At 50.4% G+C, this 22,797-nt stretch overlaps 1 protein-coding gene across 5 annotated transcripts in view; it reads left to right on the top strand.

The window, feature by feature from the left end:
* The first annotated feature begins 3,043 nt into the window (after positions 1 to 3,043).
* Positions 3,044 to 22,797, top strand: part of BEND7 (BEN domain containing 7) — a 75,601-nt gene continuing 55,847 nt past the window's right edge. For 3 of the 5 annotated variants that reach the window (XM_059059196.2, XM_059059195.2, XM_059059191.2), the window contains exons 1-2: positions 3,044 to 3,461; positions 5,736 to 5,819. In XM_059059196.2, the coding sequence (XP_058915179.2) occupies positions 3,401 to 3,461; positions 5,736 to 5,819 (145 nt within the window). In that variant the 5' untranslated portion in view covers positions 3,044 to 3,400. The remainder of the gene's footprint in view (positions 3,462 to 5,735; positions 5,820 to 22,797) is intronic. The other 2 variants (XM_059059199.2, XM_067030449.1) reach the window with 2 other exon arrangements.

Genomic DNA, 22,797 nt, shown 5'->3' with positions numbered 1-22,797 from the left:
CTGCTACAAACTGAACTGTGTCCCCTGTCCCCGAACTCTTATGTTGAAGCCCTAGCCCCCAAATGTGATGGTATAGAGTGGTGGGGCCTTTGGGAGGTCATTAGATTTAGATGAGGTCATGAGGGTGGGGCACTGATGATGGGATTACTGTTCTTAAAAGGAAAGGAAGAGATGAGTGCTGTCTTTCTCTCCACCGTGTGAGGTCACTGCAAGAAGGCGGCCATCTCCACGCCAGGAAGAGAGCCCTCACTAGGAACTGACCCTGCCAGACCTCCTTGATCTGGGACTTCTAGCCTTCAGAACTAGGAGAAAGTAAATTTCAATTCTTGAAACCACCCCATCTATTGTATTTTGTTATGGCAGCCCAAGCAACTATCACCTACCACTTGAAGCAATCTCTTTCTAGTTAAACGTTGTAATTGATCTTTACTTAATGCTAATTATGAATATATACCTTTTTTTAATATAAAGGCATGGTGGAGAATAAACAAATATTTGTTGATTTTCTCTACATGTTAATAGGACAGGCCTGACCTATGGCCTCTGGAGACCAACTTGCTCACAGACCATTTTTGTTGAGCCAGGAAAAAAGGTCAAGGAGAATGATCATTATTTTAAAACATTATCACAATGAAACACTTTTTCCTAGCTGTATCAAAATTATTTTCTTAAGCAAATGGAATTCATATTCCCACTTGAACTGAAAATGCTAAGTCGTTAATATCCCCCTTCCTGGCATGTCACCTTCAATGATTTTATCATAGCTTAAGCATAATGAAAATCTCATTGTATGCTCCAAGGCATGAACGATCCTAAATGTTCCTCAATCAGTAGAGTGCTCAGCCTTGTGGTTTCTGGAATAACATTTTTGTTTGTTTGTTTGTTTTTATTTTATTTGTTTATCTTTGGCTGCGTTGGGTCTTTGTTGCCGCGCGCGGGCTTTCCCTAGTTGCAGCGAGAGGCGGCTACTCCTCGTTGCTGCGCGTGGGCTTCTCATTGCAGTGGCTTCTCTTGTTGCGGAGCACGAGCTCTAGGCATGTGGGCTTCAGTAGTTGTGTCATGTGGGCTCAGTAGTTGTGGCTCGCGGGCTCTAGAGCGCAGGCTCTGTAGCTGTGGCGCACGGGCTTAGTTGCTCCGTGGCATGTGGGATCTTCCCAGACCGGGGCTCGAACCCGTGTCCCCTGCCTTGGCAGGTGGATTATTAACCAGGGAATTCCTGGAATAACATTTTTAAAGGCATTACAAAGAAAGAAAGGGCCCCAGCCCAGGGAGCAGCCTCATAGGCTTTGTTTCTTTAGAAATCTTCAAAACCTCTTTAGGTGTTTGGTTTTAAAGAAAGAGGGGGAAAAAAATCGTAGAGAACCAAATAGGCTAGTTGATCAACCCTTGTTATCACGTTAATCCCTTCTGCCACCTTTTAGAACTCCAAAAAAAATCTATACAAAATTTTGTCCTGCACATATTTTCTTGGAAAAGGCCCTGAGCTCTGAACATCATCTCCAAGGAGACAGTGATCACAAAAGTAAAGAACCTCTTGTTTAAGGGTTTGCTTTAGCGAACTCAGTGAACGGTCCTCTTTCTCGCCTCCAAGCCAGGTATAACCAGCCTCCCCACTTGCCACATACAGGCCACCTAACATAAGACCTCAGAAGGCATACCAGGCTCTGCTTCCACTCGTTGCTGGGTTACCTTGTTCCTTGATTTAATTTCCTGGTGTGTATATGTTTACTCAGGTTGCTGTCTCCTCATTTGAGCGAGACTCGCAGTGGAACCTGTTACCGCACTTATCAACATACCCTTTCCCCTTATTCCTCTCTCTCTTTTGAGGCCGCCTGAGCTTGTCCCGGTGCTGGATGGGTTGTCCGTATCTCTACTCTCTTTGTGTTCTGGTCTAGAGATGATCAGTTTGGTGGCGGTACTTTTAAGCTTGTCAGATCACATTTCTGTCCCGCCAGTCCCAGGTGGTATAGAATTCTCTTCCATTCCCACGATAAAGTTGTTGTGAGAAAGCAATGGTGTGCTCTTAGCTCCCTAGAAAAGAATATTGTATAAAACTAATACAAGCTTTCGGTTTCCGCCAATTATTCTGGCATTGTCACATCAAAAGGCAGAGCTCCCTGCACCTGCCTTGGCCATTTCTTCCCTAAGGGTCAGCAGAGCGCTCGGGCACCCCCTGACGTCGCACCGCTCACCCCTTCCACCCTCCCCAAAGCCCCCATTTCAACTTCTCTCCTTGAACATAACTCCCGATCTTCCTACATCCCTCCTCGTATTGGGGCGAAGAACTGAAGCTCACCCTTTTCCATACTCGGCTCATCAGTCAATTCTAAAATCTCTCTTCCTTGCAGAGCGCAGATGGGTAAGTTTTTGGGTTTCGGTTGATTTTTTTTTTTTTTTTTTCCCCTAAAACTTGCCTGAAACCAGTGAGTCCGGCCCTCGCACACCCGGAATCCCAAGGCGAGGAGTGGGCTGGTCAGGAGGGTCCCCGACACCCAGGGCTGTTGAAAACGAGATCGGCCCCGGGGAGCGGCGAGGAGACGCAGGCGAGCTCGGGGGGGCCCCGGAGCCTGGCCCCCCGGGCAGCCGCGCCCCGACTCGCCGACCCCCGCGGCGCCGGCGTCCGGACCCCCGCGCCGGGCAGGGTCCTCGGTCCTGGGGGGACGGGAGGGCCGGCCGGCCGGGCCGAAAGCGCCGCGCCGCGGCCTCCGGCTCCTCCTCGAGGCCAGGCCGGTGGGTGGCGGCGGCCCGGGTCCCCAGGGATGGCGGCAGCCGCGCTCCGCCAGCAGGTGGCCCTGGGGTCCCGGCGGCGCCGCCTCCTCCCGGCGCCCCTCCTCCCGCGGGGGCGGTCAGCGCCCCGACCCGGCTGGCACCCCGCCGCCGCCGCCACCGCCCTCGGCCCGCCCGCCGCGTCCCCGGGGCCGCGCTCGCCGCCGCCGCCGCCGCCGCCGCCGCCGCCGCCGCGTCCTGAGCTGCGCCCAGGCCGGCCCGCGGCGAGCGCCCAGGGCGCCGGCAGCCCCGGCCCGCCCTCCCCGCCCCCAGCTACTCGCTCCCCAACGGAAAGTTCGGCTCCGGCGGCGTCTCGCCCGGCAGCCGGGGATGAGCCGGGGTCGGGGGGCGCGCTGAGCGGCGGCCAGGAGGGGGCAACTTCTCCCGGGAGAGCGCCTCCCACCGGGCCCCGCCGGCCGCAGCCCCCGGCGGGTTCGAGTGGTTTTTCCCGTGCCTGTGCCTCCCCCCTGCGGATCCAAGAGACGGACCTAGGTCTCCGCGCTCCCGCTGCCGGGTGACAGGAGCCAGCGCCGCCGCCGCCGCCTCGGCCGCCGCTCCCTCCGTCCCTCCGCCCGGCCGGCCGGCCGCTCCCGGCCGCAGCCCCTGCCCTGCCCGCCCGCCTGCGCGCCGCACCATGGAGTTCTCGGAGAGGAAGCGGAGCAGGAAATCCCAGAGCTTCAAACTGGTGAGCCGAGGTAAGCGGCGGGCCGGGCCGGGCCGGGCGGGGGGCGTGCGGGCGGCGGAGCGAGGATCTCGGCGCCGCGTAAACCGCCCCCGGCCCCTTGCCCGTCGCCCGGGCCGTGCAGCCAACCCCCCGGGAGCCGGGGCTCCCGGGACCCCCCGGCCCCCTCCCGAGGGGGGGGGGGCTGCGGCCGCCCACTCCGGGCGGCGAGGAAAGTTGTGCGGGGGGGAGGCAGGATGTGATTCCGCGTAAACAAGTCGGAGGGCACATCAGGAAATTAGCAAACAATGACACTTGGGGCGCGGAGAGCCTTCTTTGGTATTCCACTCCTGTGGCTCGGCGGCGGGGTGGGGGAGGACGCTTCTCCATAAGGCCGTGCGGACACCAACCCGGACCAGGGCTTGGGGTGGGTTGGGGGTCGGTGTGTTTTCCAACCCCCAAAGAGGAGGAAGAAAGGTGCTGGTGGCGTTTGGAAGATGGAGAAAAACGCTCATTAGGTGTCCAAGCCCAAATAAGAATTGTTGACATTCAGCATCTTTTCTGGCTACGTTATTTGGCCTGGAAAGGTGTTTTCGAATAGATCACTTACCCGTCAGGTAAGTATCATTAAAAAAAAAAAAAAAAAAATCCAGCCGACCCCTGACGATTTAACAGGTGTGCACCGCAGTCTCTGGGCTTGGGTTTATTTCATCAGGCGAGGCGAGAGTTGAATAATCCTGCCTGTGGTCAGTGACTTGTTAAAGAGTCCCTGTTTTTCCTGATGTGACTTCGAAAAACGATGAGAACTTCCGGGCAGACGTAAAAATGTGTCTATCCAAATGCATCGTGTCACCTTAAATTAGAGGCAGGTGACTTTTTTCTCCCCATCATGTCACAAGTCCCGATACTGACTTTAGAATGATCCTGTTTAAGTATCGCTTTTGAATCAGCTTGAAGTCAGAACCAAACCAGAGAACCTCTCCACTTTGGTCCTCTGTTGTTTTATCTAGCATGGGCATCAGAGCAGAGAGCGAAGCGATTTGTGTTAACCTGGAGAAGTCCCATGTAAGCTGGTGAAAAACTGGAGGGCGATTGCAATTTCCAGCTAAGCTGAGCTAACTATGATGCAGATTCAGTAAAGCCTGCTTTGGGTCACTCTGAAAATGGTTTGATTATAGACATTTTGGAGATCTACTCCTGTTTCCTCCTGTTGAGCTCGGATACTGTTTAATGAAAAAAGCCTGAAGTAGTTTTACGTATTCAAAATATTTGGCTTTTCCTTGTCTCTACGTACATTTTTTTCCCCTAGCAGTGTTGATTGCTCAGTCATTTGTACTTTAAAAGTCCCTCCATATTTGACTGGCCTCTTGGTCTATCTGATTCATTCTGGAATGTAGGCTGCTTTCTTATTTATGACCGCAGGGAACCTACTACTTTATCTTAGAAGTGAGAGGAGTTTTGTAGACCTTGTCCTGGGAGGTCTAAGGCCCCAGAAAGGGCATCGCTGTTAACAAGGGACCCAGTCTAGTTTCTCACCTAAGCGATCCTACTTTTTGGAAACAGACAACTGCCAAAGCACAGTAGCCTCTATAGAGAAGCTTGTAAAATACTGTGTCTTAAAGTTTGACTGACATAGCGAGTTTGTTTTTTTCCTTTTTTTAAAAAAATGATGGGTCTGATTTTTCTCTCTGCTCTGCAGGTGCATTTTTAGAACATAAACGGTTGCATATTAAAGTGCAGTAGCTGAATGCAAGACTCACTTTCTTATCCAAATTATACTATACTCGAAATAACAAATCAGTATTTTCCATGTACAGTGCTTGCCTGTAATCTGCTCAAAGGCTGGGGTTTTTCTGGGTAAGCGGAGAGTACCAGGTAACTCTAAAGCATACTATTCATCTACTCATGAAAATGGGTTGTAGAGAGAAATTTGGCATCTTCCCCTGGCCTGTGATTGGGCAAGGTTCTTTCTATTCCTTGTAAACATACTTGTCATTTGGAAGAAAAGAAGCCTCGTATGTCACGGGCATCTGTGGGCCAAATTTCCTGCGAAAACCGTGTGATCAAGCAGAGCCGTTTTCTAAAGTCAAAGTCATAATTTCAAGTCTGTGTACTTCTCCGGAGCCAGCAAAGCTGTATGGATGGCCGGGGACTACAAATTCTGTGATTAACTGAGTTCTCGAAAATTATATTTACAAATTAAAGTATAGCTTATACCTACTCTATACAACGAGATGCTAGCCTTTCTTGCTTATTCATATCTTGAAGGTCATTAGAATTCTAATTTTTCGTTGTTTTCTTACCCCAGATTATCACCAGGAGGTCTATAAAATCTCAGAATTCAGCACCGATGTTAATGGGGAGGCCAAAGAGACACAACCCATTTTTTTAGGTAGGTTCTTATGTCAGTTAATTTCTCAGCAAAACAGCATGGCCATTTGCAATTAGAGAGAAGGAAAAAAAAAAAGATTGTGCCAGAATGGGAAACGTCTGCCATTGCTTAATGTATGACATTCTTTTCAAGACCTTTTATTTTACAGATTGCCAATATATCCCTTATTAACATTGCTAAAAGTTGTAATTTCAGACATAAATGTTTATTAGTGTCTACGCACAGTGCTAATTATCACTCACACCCGGAGCCAGATGCTGACCGTGCAGTCGTGTGGCTCTGCATTCACCCCATTTACATTGCGTATCCACTGGCACGCTCCACTGGCAAGTTTGCGTAATTGGGGTATTGCATCTTTGACATCTGGGTAACAGAAATTCAATTTCCAAGAAGCTGCTATTTGTTTGGTTTTGCCTCTGCCTTGGGTGGGATAGAGGATTAATATGCTGTCTGATGATAATGTCCCTTCACCTCTGTGGCCCGGTTGCTAATCCTGCCATGACAAAATTAAATTAACTCTCCAGCCAAAAAGCGGAAGGAAAAGAAAAGTGTGATTGTCCGGCCGAACCACCTCTTGATAGGACTCGCGGTCACGGAGCCACTCCTCATCTGTCTGGCTTTGTGTTCGTTTCACACCAGCATCAGGGGTCGGAGAGAAGAGCCAGGCTTTGCTCTCCCACCCTCCTTCCCAGCTCGCCCCGGGGCCAAGCAGAGCAAAGCAGCATCTTGGAGGCCATGTGACAGGCGTAGCTGCGTGATGGATGAGTAGGTCCCCCAAGATGATGCCCCGCTTTCCAAGGGTGGGTTTTGGTGCACATCCTGTGCCTGAGGGGCCCTGCCTGTGCAGTTTGTTATTTGCAGACCATGAGCCAAAAGTTAAACGACTTAGGATTTTGCCACGAAGAATGAAGTACCCGTGAGGTTGGAAGGGAGGGTACATCATGGCGCTTGGCCTTCACCTGGCCCGTCCCCGATACCTCCTCGAGCCCCAGGGGCAGGGTGAGAACTGGGTGCCGCACACGAGGAGACAGAACACGGGAGACGGTCCTGGCAAGAGCCACTGAGAGCAAGGGCCAGGACGGCCGTATCTCTGGGGAGAGTTGATGGGTCTTAAGGAAGCAGGATGTGTGCTCAGATCCAGTGTACTGCCAACTAGAACAACGAGGAAGCCAGGCAGTGGGGGGTTCTCACTCTTTTGCTTCGTGGAAGAGAAAGGGTGGGTTGCAAAGGACCAAGAAGTCAAACAGAGAATGAGTAGAGGTAAGAGAGGAGAGAAATAATGGCATTTCTTCCACAAGTGAGCACCAAAGGCACGTGAATCCTTCCATCCAGGCAGAGAGCATGACTGAGGCCAGCACTGTTCCTAGCACCTGTTTACTGTTCAGAGGTCTAGAACCCAAAACGTTCACAGTCAAGCGAAACGCTAAGACCCAGCAGAAGGATATTCCTGGATAGTACTCTCCTTAGTTCCTTCAACTTACTCAGAATCCTGTATTTTCAGTTCCCTAAACTTGATCGGTTGGAATTCTATATATCAAAGCACCACTCGATCTAACCATTTGAAATGAAGAACTCGCCTAGTAGTAGAAAAACGTACATGTATCATGAAAAAGAACATCACATCCTTGGTTTCGTTCATCTCCAACAAATCAGGCTTTCCCCCCCCTTTCTGCTCCCTGCTTGGAAAAGGGTGAGGGCGCTATACAGGAGGTGGATTCTGGGTACGAGAGTGAAGGACGCAGAGCGGGAAGATGCTAGCGCTCGGAATTCGGTCAAAGGTAAACTCAACACTGGGCAGGCCTGGCTTTGTGTTTCCTAGCTCGAGTCCAGTAAGATAAGAGAACATCAGTGAAAGGCCAGGCTTGGGATAAGTTTCTCAGTTGTTGGTCAGGGAGGCCTTTGACATCAAGAGACGAAAGATGGACCAGCATGAAAATGCCTGGGTTATTCTCAGTCTTCCGCTCATTCTGGGAAAAGTGTGATATGGTTCCCAAAGAACATTTCTCTTTTGTGATCTTCAGGTCAATTTGGGAAAAAAAAAAAAAAAAAGTGGAAGAGCAAATGATGATGCAAACCTGATTTCTAGAGTAATTGAGAATAGTTACTGATCGCATATGAGAATCAGAATTCTGTTGTTGACAGTGTAATAAAGTGGACTTTTATTTAGCTAATAGTTCTTATTCACAAATGTAAATCACCTTTGTGTCGTAAATGGCTTGAGGCTACTCATAATGTTACTCATTATGGCGTAGAATTCTGCCTGAGGTCTGTGACGTCCAAAGGAGTTTGTTAGCAAAATAGCAGAACTGTTTCACCTGGAACGCATTCCTCAAACATGGCCCTCGGGATGCTGTATGGGATTTTCTGTGTTCAAACGTACATATGTGTCATCTTTGATACTATCTGCGCCTATAAGATTACAGCTCATGTCTCAGGGAAAGAGAACGCTCCAGAATCTGGCAGAGGTTCCCACCTCAAATCAATTTCCTCGGACTATTTTCAGGCTGTTGATTCATGCAGCATATCCAGCGAGGTAGGATAGCTCAATGGTGTGAATGGCTTGGCTGAGCGCTTTGGGCGTTCCTCGCACTTTTTTTTTTTTTTTTTTTTTTTTTTTGCGGTACGCGGGCCTCTCGCCGTTGTGGCCTCTCCCGTTGCGGAGCACAGGCTCCGGACGCGCAGGCTCAGCGGCCATGGCTCACGGGCCCAGCCGCTCCGCGGCACGTGGGATCTTCCTGGACCGGGGCTCGAACCCGCGTCCCCTGCGTCGGCAGGCGGACTCTCAACCACTGCGCCACCAGGGAAGCCCCCTCACACGTTTGTAACTTGATAACAGGATCCGAAGAGGTTACTTTACCCTGTGGACATTGGCTTTGTCAAGTTGGCCGTGATGGGCCACTATAAAGATTGGGTCACTATTTTGGAGAAAAACAACTTAATTCGTTTTGATCAATTCAACAGTTTTTTTGAGAATAGGTGGCGAACTCAGCACTTTCCTAGAGTGGCAGTGGGGTCCGGGGAAAGATAGGACAGGGACCCTGCTCTCAAGAATTGAAATCCAGCTGGGGTGATCGGGCACATTCAGGACCCTGGGAAGGAGCAGAGTTCAGTCAGCCGTAAGGGCTGCGGCGCTCTGTGCCCGGCATTGAGTCGCGTACTTGACGTGAAGGGTCTCAGTTACTCCTCGGAGCAAATCTGCGAGGCTTATCATCATCCCTGTTTTGTAGATGAGACTTAGAGGTGTCAGGTGGGCTGCCACAGGTCTCCCAAGGGACAAGCGCCGTAGCCGGGACCCCACGCAGGTCCACCTGAGCTGGAAACACCCCATAGCATGCACAGCGTGCGTGCGTGATACATCACAAATGTGAACCTTCAGGGCAATGAGCAGAAGCAGAGCTGGGAGGGAAGGATCACGTTCCGGGTCGGGTGGAAAGTTCTGGAAGGGGGAGATCTTGACCTAGGGGAGGGTTGGGGGTGGGCAGAGGGGAGTCGGAGAAGATCCAGGGGGGAGGGGTGATGTGGGTCTCGGCAGAGGGCGGAGCATCACTGTCATTGGACTTTAAGTGCCAGCCGCACTTGGTAGTTTGGACGGCGCTGGCGCATCTGTCATCCCGTGACTTTCACAGCGGACCCGTGCGGTAGCCTGGGCGGTGTTGTTATACCCATTCCCCAGAGGAAGAAACTGAAGCTCAAGAGTTGAGTGACTTGCTCGTAAGTAGCAGAACGTGGAGGAAACCCAGGTCTCCCGTCCAAAGATCTTTTGCCTCCGCCTGGTTTAGCCAGGCAAATCCCAAGGATCATTGGAGAGACCTCAGCTGGCAGCAGGGCACTTGTAGGAAAAATTTTAATGAGACGGTGAACTTACTATTCATAACTATAATACAAACGTTCCATAAAATCTTTTATATTTGGCTTTTGTTCTAGATTTACTGTTATAATAGATAAATATGAAACACGTCTATTTTTCAGGTGTCTGGTCCATTTATTCATTCAGATATTTATTGCACTCCAATTATGTGTCGGGCCCTGGTCTAGCTAGTTGTTCTTTTTAATATTCAGTCTGTGGCACAACTTTCAGAAGGTGAGGCTCAGGGTGCGGTAGCCAAGCCAAGTGGGCAGGGTCTAGATCGCTGATATTTTGAATCTCCTGTCAATGGCTTTCTTGATGACAGCGGCCTCTACCAGGGTCCCCAGAGCCTCGAAATTCTCTTTGGGTTAGCAATGCAGCCAACAAGAGTAGGTGTCATTCATCGAGTTTGCTGCGTGGCAGGTACCACGCTAAGAACTTTGTTTTTTGGGTTTCTTTGGCCGCACTGCACGGCTTGCGGGATCTTAGCTCCCTGGTCAGGGACTGAACCCGGGGCCAGGCGGCAGTGAAAGCACCGAGTCCTAACCACTGGACCTCCCCGGGAGTCCCCACGCTAAGAACTTTGTTATCCCAGGATAACAAAGTTGTTCTAACCAGGATACAAACCAGGGTCTGTCTGTCTCCAAAACCATGCCCTTAACCACAGGTAAAGGCTCGTTCAAATGAACTCCTGGCTGGGACTCCAATATGTACAGAAGTGGAAGCGGAGTGGGGCAGCCAGGAGCAGGCAGGAGAAGCCCAGAGCACCTTGCCCCACGTCCCACCCTCCTCTGCCGGCCTCTGCAGAACTGTCAGGGTGCCCTCATCACCGTGTAAAAGCCTCTTGTCCAGATGGTTTCCGAGAATTCCTGCGGCACTGAAAGTATACCTGGTTCTACCGTGGGTCCAAAAATGGCTTCAAAAACCAGAGCAAGCAATGTCAAATTTGAGAGCCTCTTGAGGAGACCTAAACACTGAGGGCTTCTTTCTTTTTTTTTTTTTTTTTTTTTGCGGTACGCGGGCCTCTCACTGTTGTGTCCTCTCCCGTAGCGGAGCACAGGCTCTGGACGCGCAGGCTCAGCGGCCATGGCTCACGGGCCGGCTTCTTTCAATATAAGTGCACATAAGTACATGTGCTGCTGTAGCCGTGGGTGCAGACTTCGTTGTCCTTGGAGAGCACTTACTTTAGTGCCTGAAGTTCTGGAGCTTTTGCTGCTATAGGCCTGTCTCATCCTTGCATCAATCACCGAGTTAATATCATAACCACGCCATGAGGTAGGTGTTGGTGTCCCTTAGACAAATGGGAAGCTGAGCTCAGAGATGCCAGTGACTTGCCCGAGGTCACACAGGAATTAGTAGCTGGCCCCGCTTCAAATCGGGTGCTTTGACATCTAGTTCTGTCCTCTTTTCCTTAAGCCAGAGCGGCCTGTCCTCCCCGTCCCCTCCGTCCCCTCCTGCCCACACGAGCTGATGATCTTAGTATGTAATTCACTATTCTCGCCCCTGCTCAGAGACTTAACTGCCCTCTCATGGATTGTAGGGCCAAGGTGAAATCCCTTAACTGAGTCTTGAGTATCCACAGTCTGCCCCTAATCTGCATCACCATCTTCGACTTTGATGGAACTTACCTCCCTGGAACTCAATTGCCACCACCACCCCCCCAGCAAAGCAGGACTTCCAGGTGAGAAAGGGGGCCCCACCACAGGTAGAAGGAAAGGGGGCAGCCAGAGGCTTGGGCCCAGGGAAGCCTGGGACCCATTTAGGAAGAAAGGAACTAAGGTTTGTTTAACATCCACCAAGGTCGGAAAACCCCAGCTTGAATCTCGGGTTAACAGTTCAGCACACCTCGGACAAGACTCTTGAGGGTGGCCTTTAGCTTCCGTAACGCGGCGCTCGTGGTGGTCCTGAGCCCCTCATCATATGCCCCGACAGCACGCAGGACGTCCTATACGGTGAAACACTTTTTCAAACTAGAAAATGCTGTATTCTTATTTTTATCCCCTTCTCCCTTCTCCTCTGACTTAGAGGTTATGCTTTCTTCTTGGACACCTCAGCACTAAATAGGAACACCGCTCTCCTATGGCACTTACGTGGACTGCCTAGTGGTTCCTCATTTTTGTATGTGCCTCTGCTGTGCTCCAGGTCACCCCAAACACTTCCCACGCTGAACTGTGGTCGTTTTTGCCCCATCTCTCCTCATATACAATGGAGGATCACAGAGCAAGTGGGACCTGGATTCTGTCTTGAATCCTTTAGACCACTTAGCACAGCATTTTGTTTGATCACAGTAGGTACCCATATTATCGGTACTCAAAGCTGCGTTATCTCATTGCATGAGTATACTGGATACGGTTGCGTAGGACTCTGAAGGTTTGCTTTAAAATATACTACCGTCTTGAGATTTTAGACAGTTAGCGAGCCAAAGATATGCCTCATTTAACCGAAGAAGCTTTGGTCATGTACTAAACTAGCGTAGAAGTTGGGGATTTCTGATGTTGATGGGTGAGAGACAGCTCGAAATACAGTTTTCTTTTCAAATCTAGAAAAGACCAAAAAGGAGAGGAGCTCGCATATGAAAGCAGCGACATGTTGCAAACCCAAACTGAAAAAGAACCTATGTTCTGCTGGCTCCGTACTCCGCTGTGATCTTGGCACACCTTTACAAAAGGGGCTGAAGACTGTCCTGTCCTGTTTGTAAGCCCATGTTTAGAACTGACTGTCTGGTTCTCGGGTTCCACCTGCAGCAAGTTTTCCTACCTGGATTTAAGAAAATCCATGCATTAGGCAGCAGCAGACTTTGGTGAATGGCCCCTTTGGGTACCCTGCCCCGACCCCATCGCACAACTGCACGCACCTGTCTTTCTGTTTGTCGTAAGAGCTCGGTGTGGTTCAGCAACCGCAGTATAAGTGAAACGTGTGATGGGTTGTGAGAGTTGGCTTTTCCAGTAACGATCACGACCGCATCACTAAAACAAAGAAGTCTTCATGAGGGACAGAATCTAAGAAGATGTCTTAACAATTTAGCCTCCCTGGTTCCCACAGGAATATGGATGTTTCCTGTTGGAGGAAAAGAGCCCGGCCATCCATAAGGTGAAAGAAAGACTCCGGAACAGTGTGTCTTGCATCTCAAAGTTGAAAATAGATCTAGGACGTTTATGCAACAAGTCTATTATTCTTGAAAGTAACAGATTATTGGAGAGAACACTCCCTGGGAAGGAATGTTAGCGCAATAGCAGGATGCATGCTGGGACCTACGGTGACTGAGGCGGGGGGCGCGTGGAAGGCCCCTGGAGAATCAGCTTAGGACCCAGATGACAGACAAGACCCTGCACGAACCGCCACCTGCCTGCCTCAAGCTTATTCCTGACACTGCCCTTCGCACCAAACCACTGCCCATTCCTGCAGCAGCTTCACTTCCCCTCTTTACCTCTTCGCCTTGGCGGCTGCACGGACCACCTCCTCTGCTGGCACAGCCCCGCACCTGCATCATGCCCCCTTTGCTTGGCTTGGCTCTCTCATCCCTAAAGGCTCCACGTTGACCTCCTCCAGGCAGTCTTCTCTGATTCCCCCTCCCCTCTCCTTCCACAGCATCTCTACCAAAGCGAAGGCACTGTCAGTCTACTTCTGTCTCGCCGCCCGCCCCTCCCCCCCCCAGTTGGAAACTCCCTCACGGTCATCTCTGCGTCCCCACCGCCCAGCACCACGCTGGTCACATCACAAACATCCAAGGATGCTTGGCGAATGTGCTAGGAGCCCGATTTCAAATTAAAAATAAAGTAGCGAGATCAGCCATCTTGAAGCTCTGTCATTCACCTCTTTTACCTCCCAGCTCCCGTCCTGGCTGCACCAGGTGAAAATCCACACATCCTCCTCAGTAGCGACCTGGACCTCACACGGCAGGAGTAACATACACTAACACTGACAATGGAACAGTTACTTTGCATTACACATTTTTTTCCCTGTCTTACTAGGTTAACAGCAGGCCCCCTTTTATTTCTTTCTTTATTTTTGGCCGAGCCACACGACTAGCGGGATCTTAGTTCCCGGACCGGGGATCGAACCTGCGCCCCCTGCAGTGAAAGCGCGGAGTCTTAAGCACTGGACCGCCAGGGAAGCCCCCAGGCCCCCTTTTAAAGTTTAACTTGGGAATAGGACGCCCTTGTGTGTATCCCCGCCCCCGCCCCCAGGGGCCTCGCAGGCTTAAGCTGCGTGGTGTGAAGGTGCCCCTGGAATATTGCAATGCCGTGGGCTTGGCATCTGCTCTGCTGGTCACCTGCCTACAATCACTTCTACTAACTGCCTTGCCCGTGAGATCCTCTGTTGGCCGCTTGAGTCTCAGCTTGAATTCCTGCAGGGCGAGACTTCAAGCTTCCTGTGTTCCCAGTGCACAATACCTGGCACCAAGTAGCCTCTCGATCGCTCATTTTGGATAAATGAATGGGGACCACGTTAAGACATGTTAAAATGTAGTTTGCCGCCAGTTATTAGCTGATCCGAGTGGGACAGTTTGTTGAGCCGAGACGGTTTTCTTGGGCAGGACTGTCCTGTGCGTGGAAGGAGGTCTAGATCTCACCCTCTGAATGTCGGGAGCATAAATACACACTCAGGTCGGGAGGATGGCACCCAGTCAGTGTGACGATCAGAACTGCCCCCAGCACACGGGAGCCAGAGCGCGGTCCTTAGCAGCCCAGGCACGTGGGGCCCTTCAGCTTTGAGTGGAGAGAAACTATCGCATCGCCGTAGACTGGGTGCCCTTCCCTCGCCGTTCTCTCTCAGATGCCCCTGTGAAGGGGCATAACACGTGACAGAGGCTGTGATGGACCAATTCAGCTGCAGCACCGTCCCGAGAAGAGCAAGATCAAGGGGCACATTCCATTCAAGGTCAGCTTACTGTGCCTCCTTTCCGCACAGAGGACAGCTTATTGCCTGCATATTTGATCATATATTTTAAAACCATTAAGAAGTTGAGACTGATTTTCTTTCGAGATTCCAGACAATCAGTATCCTTGTAAATAAGAATCCATAAAATTGTTTTCTTAGGATTGCATTTTTTTCCCCAGCACGTACAAATAGATACTGTGTTATTTGAATTCCAAGGGTTTTACAATGTGTTTTTTTTTTTTTTAAACTTGGAAATCAAATTTTATATCTGAAAGGTTAATGGAGAAAACTCATTATGCTATCTGGTAACCAAATGTGTGATGAGACGTTTGTCTCTGTAATTAACAGCAAGGAACTTTTATAGTTTCATAAAATTGAATGCTACATAGAGTATTCTGTGAGCATTTGTTTGGACGAAGTGTCCAAAACAGAGATGTTTATGGATGATATAAAGTTGAACTGAAATGTAATGCAGGTGTCTGCTGTGCATCTCCCAGAATCTCTCATTGTTGAAATGGAAGCCAGAAGATTAATAACTTGACTTTGTCATGATAAAATAAGGAATGCGTTCTTGGAACAGTGGTATGGCACATAAGTTACTCAGTAATTCCAAGAATTTATTCTGTTCCAGGAATAATATCCTGAACAATTTATTTTTACAGAAAAAGTTGATGCAGCATAATAGCCTACGAAGTTGCTTGTATGGCTAAAGGAATCGTATCTCAAACGTGACTTTACACCCACACGTAAAGTGTAAAGAACCCCACGGAAACGCGAGGTTAAGGCACATCTTAGGAAGGACGAAATCAGGAGGTGCAAAAATAAAGGTTCTTCTGTGAACATTAACTCGTTCTCCTCCCACATGTATAATTTGTTCCGTTGCTAGCAAGACTTTAGTGGGCACCTTAATAAGCATCGTGTGAAATATGGTGGGGCAGCAGCTGCTGCAGGAGTGGAAGCTCTAGCCGTCCCTGTGAGCTGTTTAACTCCGCCCCGAAGGAGGGGCCAGTGCAGCCCGGAGGAGCCCAGGCCTGATCCGTCTCCCTCTGGTTCCCTCTGGTCGTTTTGCGCAACTCAGGCTTATCCTTTGTGAGATGGGGGAAGCGGTGCCCTGTCTGTCGTCTCCGATGAACTCGGAAGGCGCTGAGGACGAGACGCGTTCCCTTGGGAGAGCTTGCGTAAAAGACGCGATTGACTCTAGGCACCGAGTGGCCTCATATGTTGCAAACCCCACGCCCCACGGAAGCCGGGAGAACTTCCGTCACACGTGCCACAGGTGCTGGTCTACGCCTTGTACATCAGTAGTGTTTTGGGGGTTTCTTTCTCCCCAGCTTTCCTCAACAGTAGCGTCCCAGCCCAGCATACCTGATACTAGAATTAACCCATTCCTGTATCCAATGGTAGGTCTTCATTGAGCAACCCCTGGTGCCAGGCTAGGAGATTTGACAGCCCACTAGGGTGTGACAGGAACACAGAACCAGGGGCCCTCCCCTGGGGAGTTAAGGGATGTGACCCTTGAGAAGAGGACATTTAAGCAGAGAAAGACCTGAACAGTAAGCGTGGGGATGGGGCCGAGGCTGTGAGCCGGCCAGGAAGTGACAGGGCCCCAAGAGCCGAAGACCTTCCTTAGAGCTGATGCAGGGATCCCTCTGGCAGCCCAGGACAGTCGCTAATGGGACTCGGATTTAACTGTGCTGCAGTGAGGCCTGGGCGCTGGCATTTTGTCACAGTTGTCCAGGTGATTCTCTGTGTGTCAGACCCCAGAGCCGCCCTCTAGGACAAGGCGAGACGTGGCCGGAGCCGAGGCTGGAGGAGCGCCCGGCGCAAGCGCTGGCCCCCATCCCCAGGCGGCCGGCGCCCCACCGAGGCAGCCCACGACGTGGTGCGGTTTGCATCTCTGGGAGATCACCCTGGCCTCGGCATGGACGTGGCTGGGCGGGGAGCAGCGCCGAAGGCTCTGGCCGCAGCCCCATCAGGTGGTGATGGGAGAAGGGTGGAGGGACTGAAGAGCAATCTAGAAGTCATAATAAGCGGGACTCGGTGATTAATTGGCTGTGAGACGGGAGGGATGGGAAATGAGGCCCAGGTTTCTGGCTTGGACGGCGGGTTGGTGCTATTTATTAAGACTCGGGGACAGTCATCGTAAAATACATTTTTGGATGTGATTTTAAGGTGGCTCTTGAAATGTGCAAGTGGAGCCGTCCAGCGGGCAATTGGACACGTGGGCCTGGAGCCCGGAAGTGGGGTCGGGGCTCCCACAGACAGATGGTTGCTGGAACCAGAGAGAGGCTGGGGGATCCGGGAAGTGTGCGGAGAGCCCCGGGGAAACTTGGCACTTAGGGCCATGGCCGTGACCTGTAAGTGCGTGGTGAAGTCAACTTAGCGGATTGTCACCAACAGGAACAAGAAGAGGAAGAAGAGGAAGAAGAGAAATAGAAAATATCAGAGTGTCTTGCATGCAGGAAGGATAAATTCGTGAAACTTTGGTTTTCTTGCTGTGAATCACAATCAAAGAAGTTTGGGAGCCTCTGATTTAAGCTGTGGTTGCCTCACCCCTGGAGATTTCCCCTTGGCCTCACTCGGGGAAGGTGACCGCCGCCAACCTCCAAGGTGCCTTTGGGCCCCAAGTCTTCAGAGTCTCTTGAGATTCTTTTTTTTTTTTTTTTTTTTTTTAATTTTTGTGGTACGTGGGCCTCTCACTGTTGTGGCCTCTCCCGTTGCAGAGCACAGGCTCCGGACGCGCAGGCTCAGCGGCCATGGCTCACGGGCCCAGCCGCTGCGCGGCATGTGGGATCTTCCCGGACCGGGGCACGAACCCGTGTCCCCTGCATCAGCAGGCGGACTCTCAACCACTGCGCCACCAGGGAAGCCCTCTTGAGATTCTTGGAAGAGAAAAGGTGCTGTGAATGTGATCCGCTTTCATCATCATTCACCTGATTTACATTGAAGATGAAACTGTACGACAGCATGTATATTTAAGTTGGAATATTTTTTAAAATTTAAATGACTGAAGAAATATAATACCGCCAGTCCTTAATCCTGTTCATCCTTAACTGACCCACGGTGTAAATTAACATCTCAGTCGGGGGCGGGGGGGTGTTACTTCTGTACTAGCATTCTTTTTGAGTTTTCTGTGCAGTAGAGCAGAGGGTCAAGATTTCAGATTATATTGAAAAGGACTGTCTCTTCCCAGACAGTAAATTATGAACATTTTCTCTCAGATTGAATGAAGGCAAGGTTTTGGTCATGCTACTCTAGGAAAATGGAAGCAGCCCTTGATCTACAATCTTGTTATATTTTTCCTGTGTGTCCTGTCAGCCTTCGAAGACTTTGGCTTTATGTTTCACAGAACCATGAACACACAAAAATTCTTACTCTGCTTTTTCCAAGTTAAAATATTTGGCTTTTGTAGAACCAACAGGACTCCCGTGAACCATGTTTTGAATTTATAGGACACGTCTGAGCCTTCGTCTTTTACTTTGAAACAGTACAACTAAGTTGGACTCCATAAACATAGCTTGGTCCAAAGGTTTCATTGTTTCCACCATGTGTATTAAGATACGTAGGGGGTTAAGGTGCTGACCAGCTCAAACAGCGCCCAGCGCAGGTCACGACAGCTTCCTGGATGCCACGCAGAGGGACTGTTTTGTGGGTGCAGCCCTTCCTGCCATGCAGCCGGTTAGTTTCCCGAGCGTCTTAGTAGAGCAGTGAGGCTCATGGACCCTGGAGTGTGGTGGGTCTCTTAATTTCTAAACTCAAAGCCTCTGTTTTCTCCTGGGTAAGATGTATTCATAACATCTGAACCTCTTAGCTTGTGATCAGGATTAAGTGCAGGCAGCATGCTCGCCAGAGGGCCTGGTTCATAGTAAGTGCTCCATAAATGGTAGCTTTAACACTTTTCCCCCTAAGTACGTCCAAATTCCTTTGAAAAATACGTGGCTTGTAATGAGCTTGAAAAGAAAGTCATCTTAGGCCTGTATCCCAGGGGCTGCAAAATGGGCCCCCCCCCAGACCCCTCCTGCCTGGACTTTCTTTTGCTGCCGTCCGTCTCTGGCCACCTACTTCCCCTTCCTGTCCAGCTTCATCTTTCCTGGGTGACTTAGAGAAGATTTCTTACGTCCAAAGCTGCCTCCCCCAGTTGCCTTATACCCAGCTTTACATTCCCACAGGGAGAAGACGGTACATAATTCTTCCAGATTATTTTTTTCTTACAAAAAAGTAATACATATTCATTCCAAAACCACTTTGAAAGTTTTAACGTATAAAGTTGAAAACAAGGTACAAAGTAAAAAAATCCTGTCCCAGTTGTACTCTCCAGCGATAACCACTGTTCGGTGTTTGTTTGTTTGTTTGTTTGCACCAGGTCTTAGTTGCAGCAGTAGGCGGGCTCCTTAGTTGCGGCTCGCCAGCTCCTTAGTTGTGGCATGCGGGCTTCTTAGTTGTGGCCTGTGAACTCTTAGTTGCGGCATGCGGGTGGGATTTAGTTCCCTGACCAGGGATCAAACCCTGCATTGGGAGCGCAGAGTGCTATCCACTGCGCCACCAGGGAAGTCCCGATAACCACTGTTAATAACAGCGTGTGTGTAAAAAGTACACGTGTGTGTGTTATAAAAAGGAAAATTGAATCATCCTGTATAACGTTTTGTAACTTTGTTTTTTTTTTTTTTTTTTACTTAACCGAATCTCCGTCTGTTCCACACAGGTTGAGTGTCTAGTTTGAGCCAAGTAGTTAGACCCTGATTATCCAGCGGTGAAGGAAGTAATCATGGTCTCAGACGTTGTGGAGTTTCTAGTTTATCCTTCACTTACTTCCAAACGACTATGAAAGGTCCACTTCATTCTTTACAGACATGTAAAGATATACCGTAATCTCATTGTACTGATATGCCATAATTCACTTATCTAATGCTCCCTGATCGATGTCTGGGTGGTTCCCAGTGTCTCCCTAGCAAAATGATGCTGCCGTGAATGTCCTTGTACTTGTGTCATGGGTACTTGTCTGAACGTTTCTGTAGGATAAATGCCTGTGGATGGAATTGCCGAATTCCCTCCAAAAAGATCCCCCAACCACAGCCTATGAGAGGGGACCGTAACCCTACACCTTCACCCAAAATGGGCTTTATGAATCTATAGTTTTTGCCAAATTAATAGATAAAGAATTTCACATTATTTAATTTTCATTACATTAATAATTAGGGACACTAAGAGATTTGAACTACTTATTTCTCGCGTGAATTGCATGTTCACATCCTGTGCCCATTTTCCATTGTTAGTACGTGTCTTTTTTTCCATTGGCTTATAAGACCTCTCCCGCGTACTGGGGATTTCAGCTCTTTGGCTTGATTATTCCTGAACATTACTTGAAGTGGTGGCTTCTGACCTACCCACTCTATGCGGCTGGAACTACAGTCCATGCCTGATGAAGGAACGTTGTATTGGGAGGCCATGTTGTATTTATTGTAAAATCAAAGTTTTCCATGTTACAAGAACACCTGGGGGAGAGGAAAGTAGATAAAACGCTCTGAACTGGTTGGGTAGCCCTAGTGGTATCATAGCGCTCTCTTCTTCTCATGGAAGTTGATTCTCCTCTGCAGATGTCCTCTGAGGGACACGTTTGAGAAGCAGTGCGTCAGCCCATTCTGATTCATCGCCTGGCATTTCTCTGCTGCCCTGGCCCTTCTTACCTGTCTCAAGCCCTTCTTGCCCTTTCTGCTTTGAGGGCCCGTTTTCCAGCCTGGACCCGCGGCATTCTGTCTTGCCACCTGTCCCGGCATCCCCTCCTCAGCCTTGATCCAAAAGAGCTCCGGCCTCCCGCCCTGGCTGTGGGGAGCCCTTGCTGGGTGCGCCTGCCCACAGGTTAGGAGAGGCCCTGGGTCCTTAGACTCAGTGTGCACCCAGCTGGGTCCCATGCTAGGCTGTAAACTCCTGCAGGGGAGAGACCGTATCTTGTATTTCCTTTCTTTTTCTTTCTTTGCTGCCGCAGTATCTCATATTTAGTAGTAGTACAGTAAATGTTTGTTGAATGGATGAATGAAGCCGGTATGATCTAAATAGATTGGAAAGGAACCTCGTTGCCCTTTCAGTGAAAACGCCATGTGCGAGTTGAGCTGCTTAATTATTTTCCACCTAAAACTTCAGCCGAACGGGAGGGCCCTCCAGCACGTGGCGGCACGCATGCGGGTTAACGCCTCCTGTTCAAAGCCTCTCTCGGTGGCGTTTAGACCCCGCTGTGTCCTTGAATGGACTCCAAGGGCTGTTTCAGGACTGCGGGTTCTGGCACGTTCTCTTCAGTAGAGCTCGGTTCCTCTTTATCTTGGGGGGGGGGGGGTTCCACTTCAGATTGCTGGGGAGGGAAGGGCTCATTTGGCCACCACCGCTCTGTCCTGTAGGGCTTTGCAGACCGTTCTTGCTGAGTTAGAACCCCGGGCTGGCGTGTCGCTGGTAGACATGGCTGTGGTCCCCGGGGACGGCCAGCTGCGACCCCGAGAGCATCTGCGAGCCAACACGGGTTTTGCGTGAGGATGCCAGGCCCGCTTTGCTCAGAGTGCAGAGCGCGCCCCAGACGCCTGGCTCTTTGGCCCACCCGTCAAGCCAGGTGGTGAGGAGAGCCGTGGCCCGGGCCTCCTTTTTCCTGCTCTTTCTCTCCCTGCTGTCGTTTGACAAGTTGTGGTCCAGCCTTTTCTGCAACATGGCTCCATGCCAACTTCGACTCGTGTTTGAGGAGTAATTTGCAGCGTTCATCTTAGCATTTCTCACTGGTAAACTCAGCTCTTTTCTATTTAACATGTCATTACCTGGACAACGCAAGGAGTTTTAAAGCTTTTTTTTTTTTGGTTTTTAAACGTATATTCACAGTGACACGCAGCCATCACCCCTGTTTGCAGAACTTCTTCAACATCCCAGACAGAAAGCGTTCTCACTGTCACCGCTCCTGCACACCTTCTCAGATGTCCCTCCTCGGCTTCTAGAACCGGAAGCGCAGCTCTTTAGACCATAATGTGGCCTAGCCTCCTCCCTGGAAGCTACACTTTGAGTCTGCGTCTTCCTCGTGGATAAAGAACAATGTCAGCAATAACTCGTAGTGTATCTGAAGATGATTAAGTCACTCAGTAGCCATTTCTCTCTCAGAGAAATGACCCGACTTCTTTAACCTTTCCTTGTTCCTTTCATCTTTTTTGTTGACTTTTGCCTGCTCTCCTCAAGTTTCTCAACAGGCTCTTTAAAAGAGCGCAAAACCTGGACGTGGTGAGAGCTCCCCGGTGGCCTAGTGGTTAGGTTTCCAGGCTTTCACTGCCGCGGCCCGGATTCAGCCCCTGGTCAGGGAACTGAGATCCCACAAGCCCCGAGGCCGCAAAAAACCAACCAACCAACCAACCAACCAAGCAACCCCAAACTGGACATGATACCATAGTAAGAGTCGACCCATACTGGATGCAGTGGTGGCTGTCCCTCCGGGCTTTGAGTGTCTGTCGGTGCTTTGGTAGAGGTGAGTCACCGAGTGGCGCCCTGGGGGTGGACTTGACGGCGGGTCAGGGCACGTGACGAGCTGGAGACGACGCGGTTCTGACCGCCGTGACTGCCGCCTGCCACGGGGACGGGGAGTCCGGGAGGAATAGGTGGACTCCCTTCCCCAGCTTGGGCTCAAGTGAGGCGACGGCTCTTTTAACGTCGAAATGAGGGTGCTGAGCTCTCTACGCTGTTAGATTACTAGGAAACCTGGTATCTCCGGATACGATGACCTTCCACGCCCTGAGCTGTTGGTGAGCCCCAGGGGCTGGCTCGGTCCAGAAGGCCAGCTACCACCGGTGGTAACAGTAGCTACGGCTACTACGGGAATAGTTCAGGAGCATTGCTTCCTCGTCAGCTTTATGTACATTTCCAACTGCCTGCCGATTATCTAAGTTGCCTTTGTCGAAACTAGCCTCATTGTATCGCCACTTCCCTGCACCCTCCTAATTCTGACTGGTGTTAGCCTCCATCCGGCCCCCCAAACTAGAAACCTTGGAGTTGCACCTTTAATTGATTCTCCTTCACATCCCACCCCCATCCCCACATCCAGTGAATCACCAAGTCTCTCTGGTGAACCCTCTTAAATGTCTCCCTTTCCGTCTTCTCTCTCCAGTCCCATCGGCCAGTACTGGTACAGACTGGCACGGCCACTCACATAGCCTTTAGCAGCAACCCGCTGGCCGGTTTCCTCTGCCCTCACCACCTTCGCCGTCGTCGTTTTGCCAGATTTGTTTTTCTAAA

The sequence above is a fragment of the Kogia breviceps genome, chromosome 3, assembly GCF_026419965.1.
Source record: "Kogia breviceps isolate mKogBre1 chromosome 3, mKogBre1 haplotype 1, whole genome shotgun sequence".
NCBI lineage: Eukaryota > Metazoa > Chordata > Mammalia > Artiodactyla > Physeteridae > Kogia > Kogia breviceps.
Note: the sequence above shows the minus strand (reverse complement) of the source record. Positions and strands in the feature narration are given on the sequence as shown.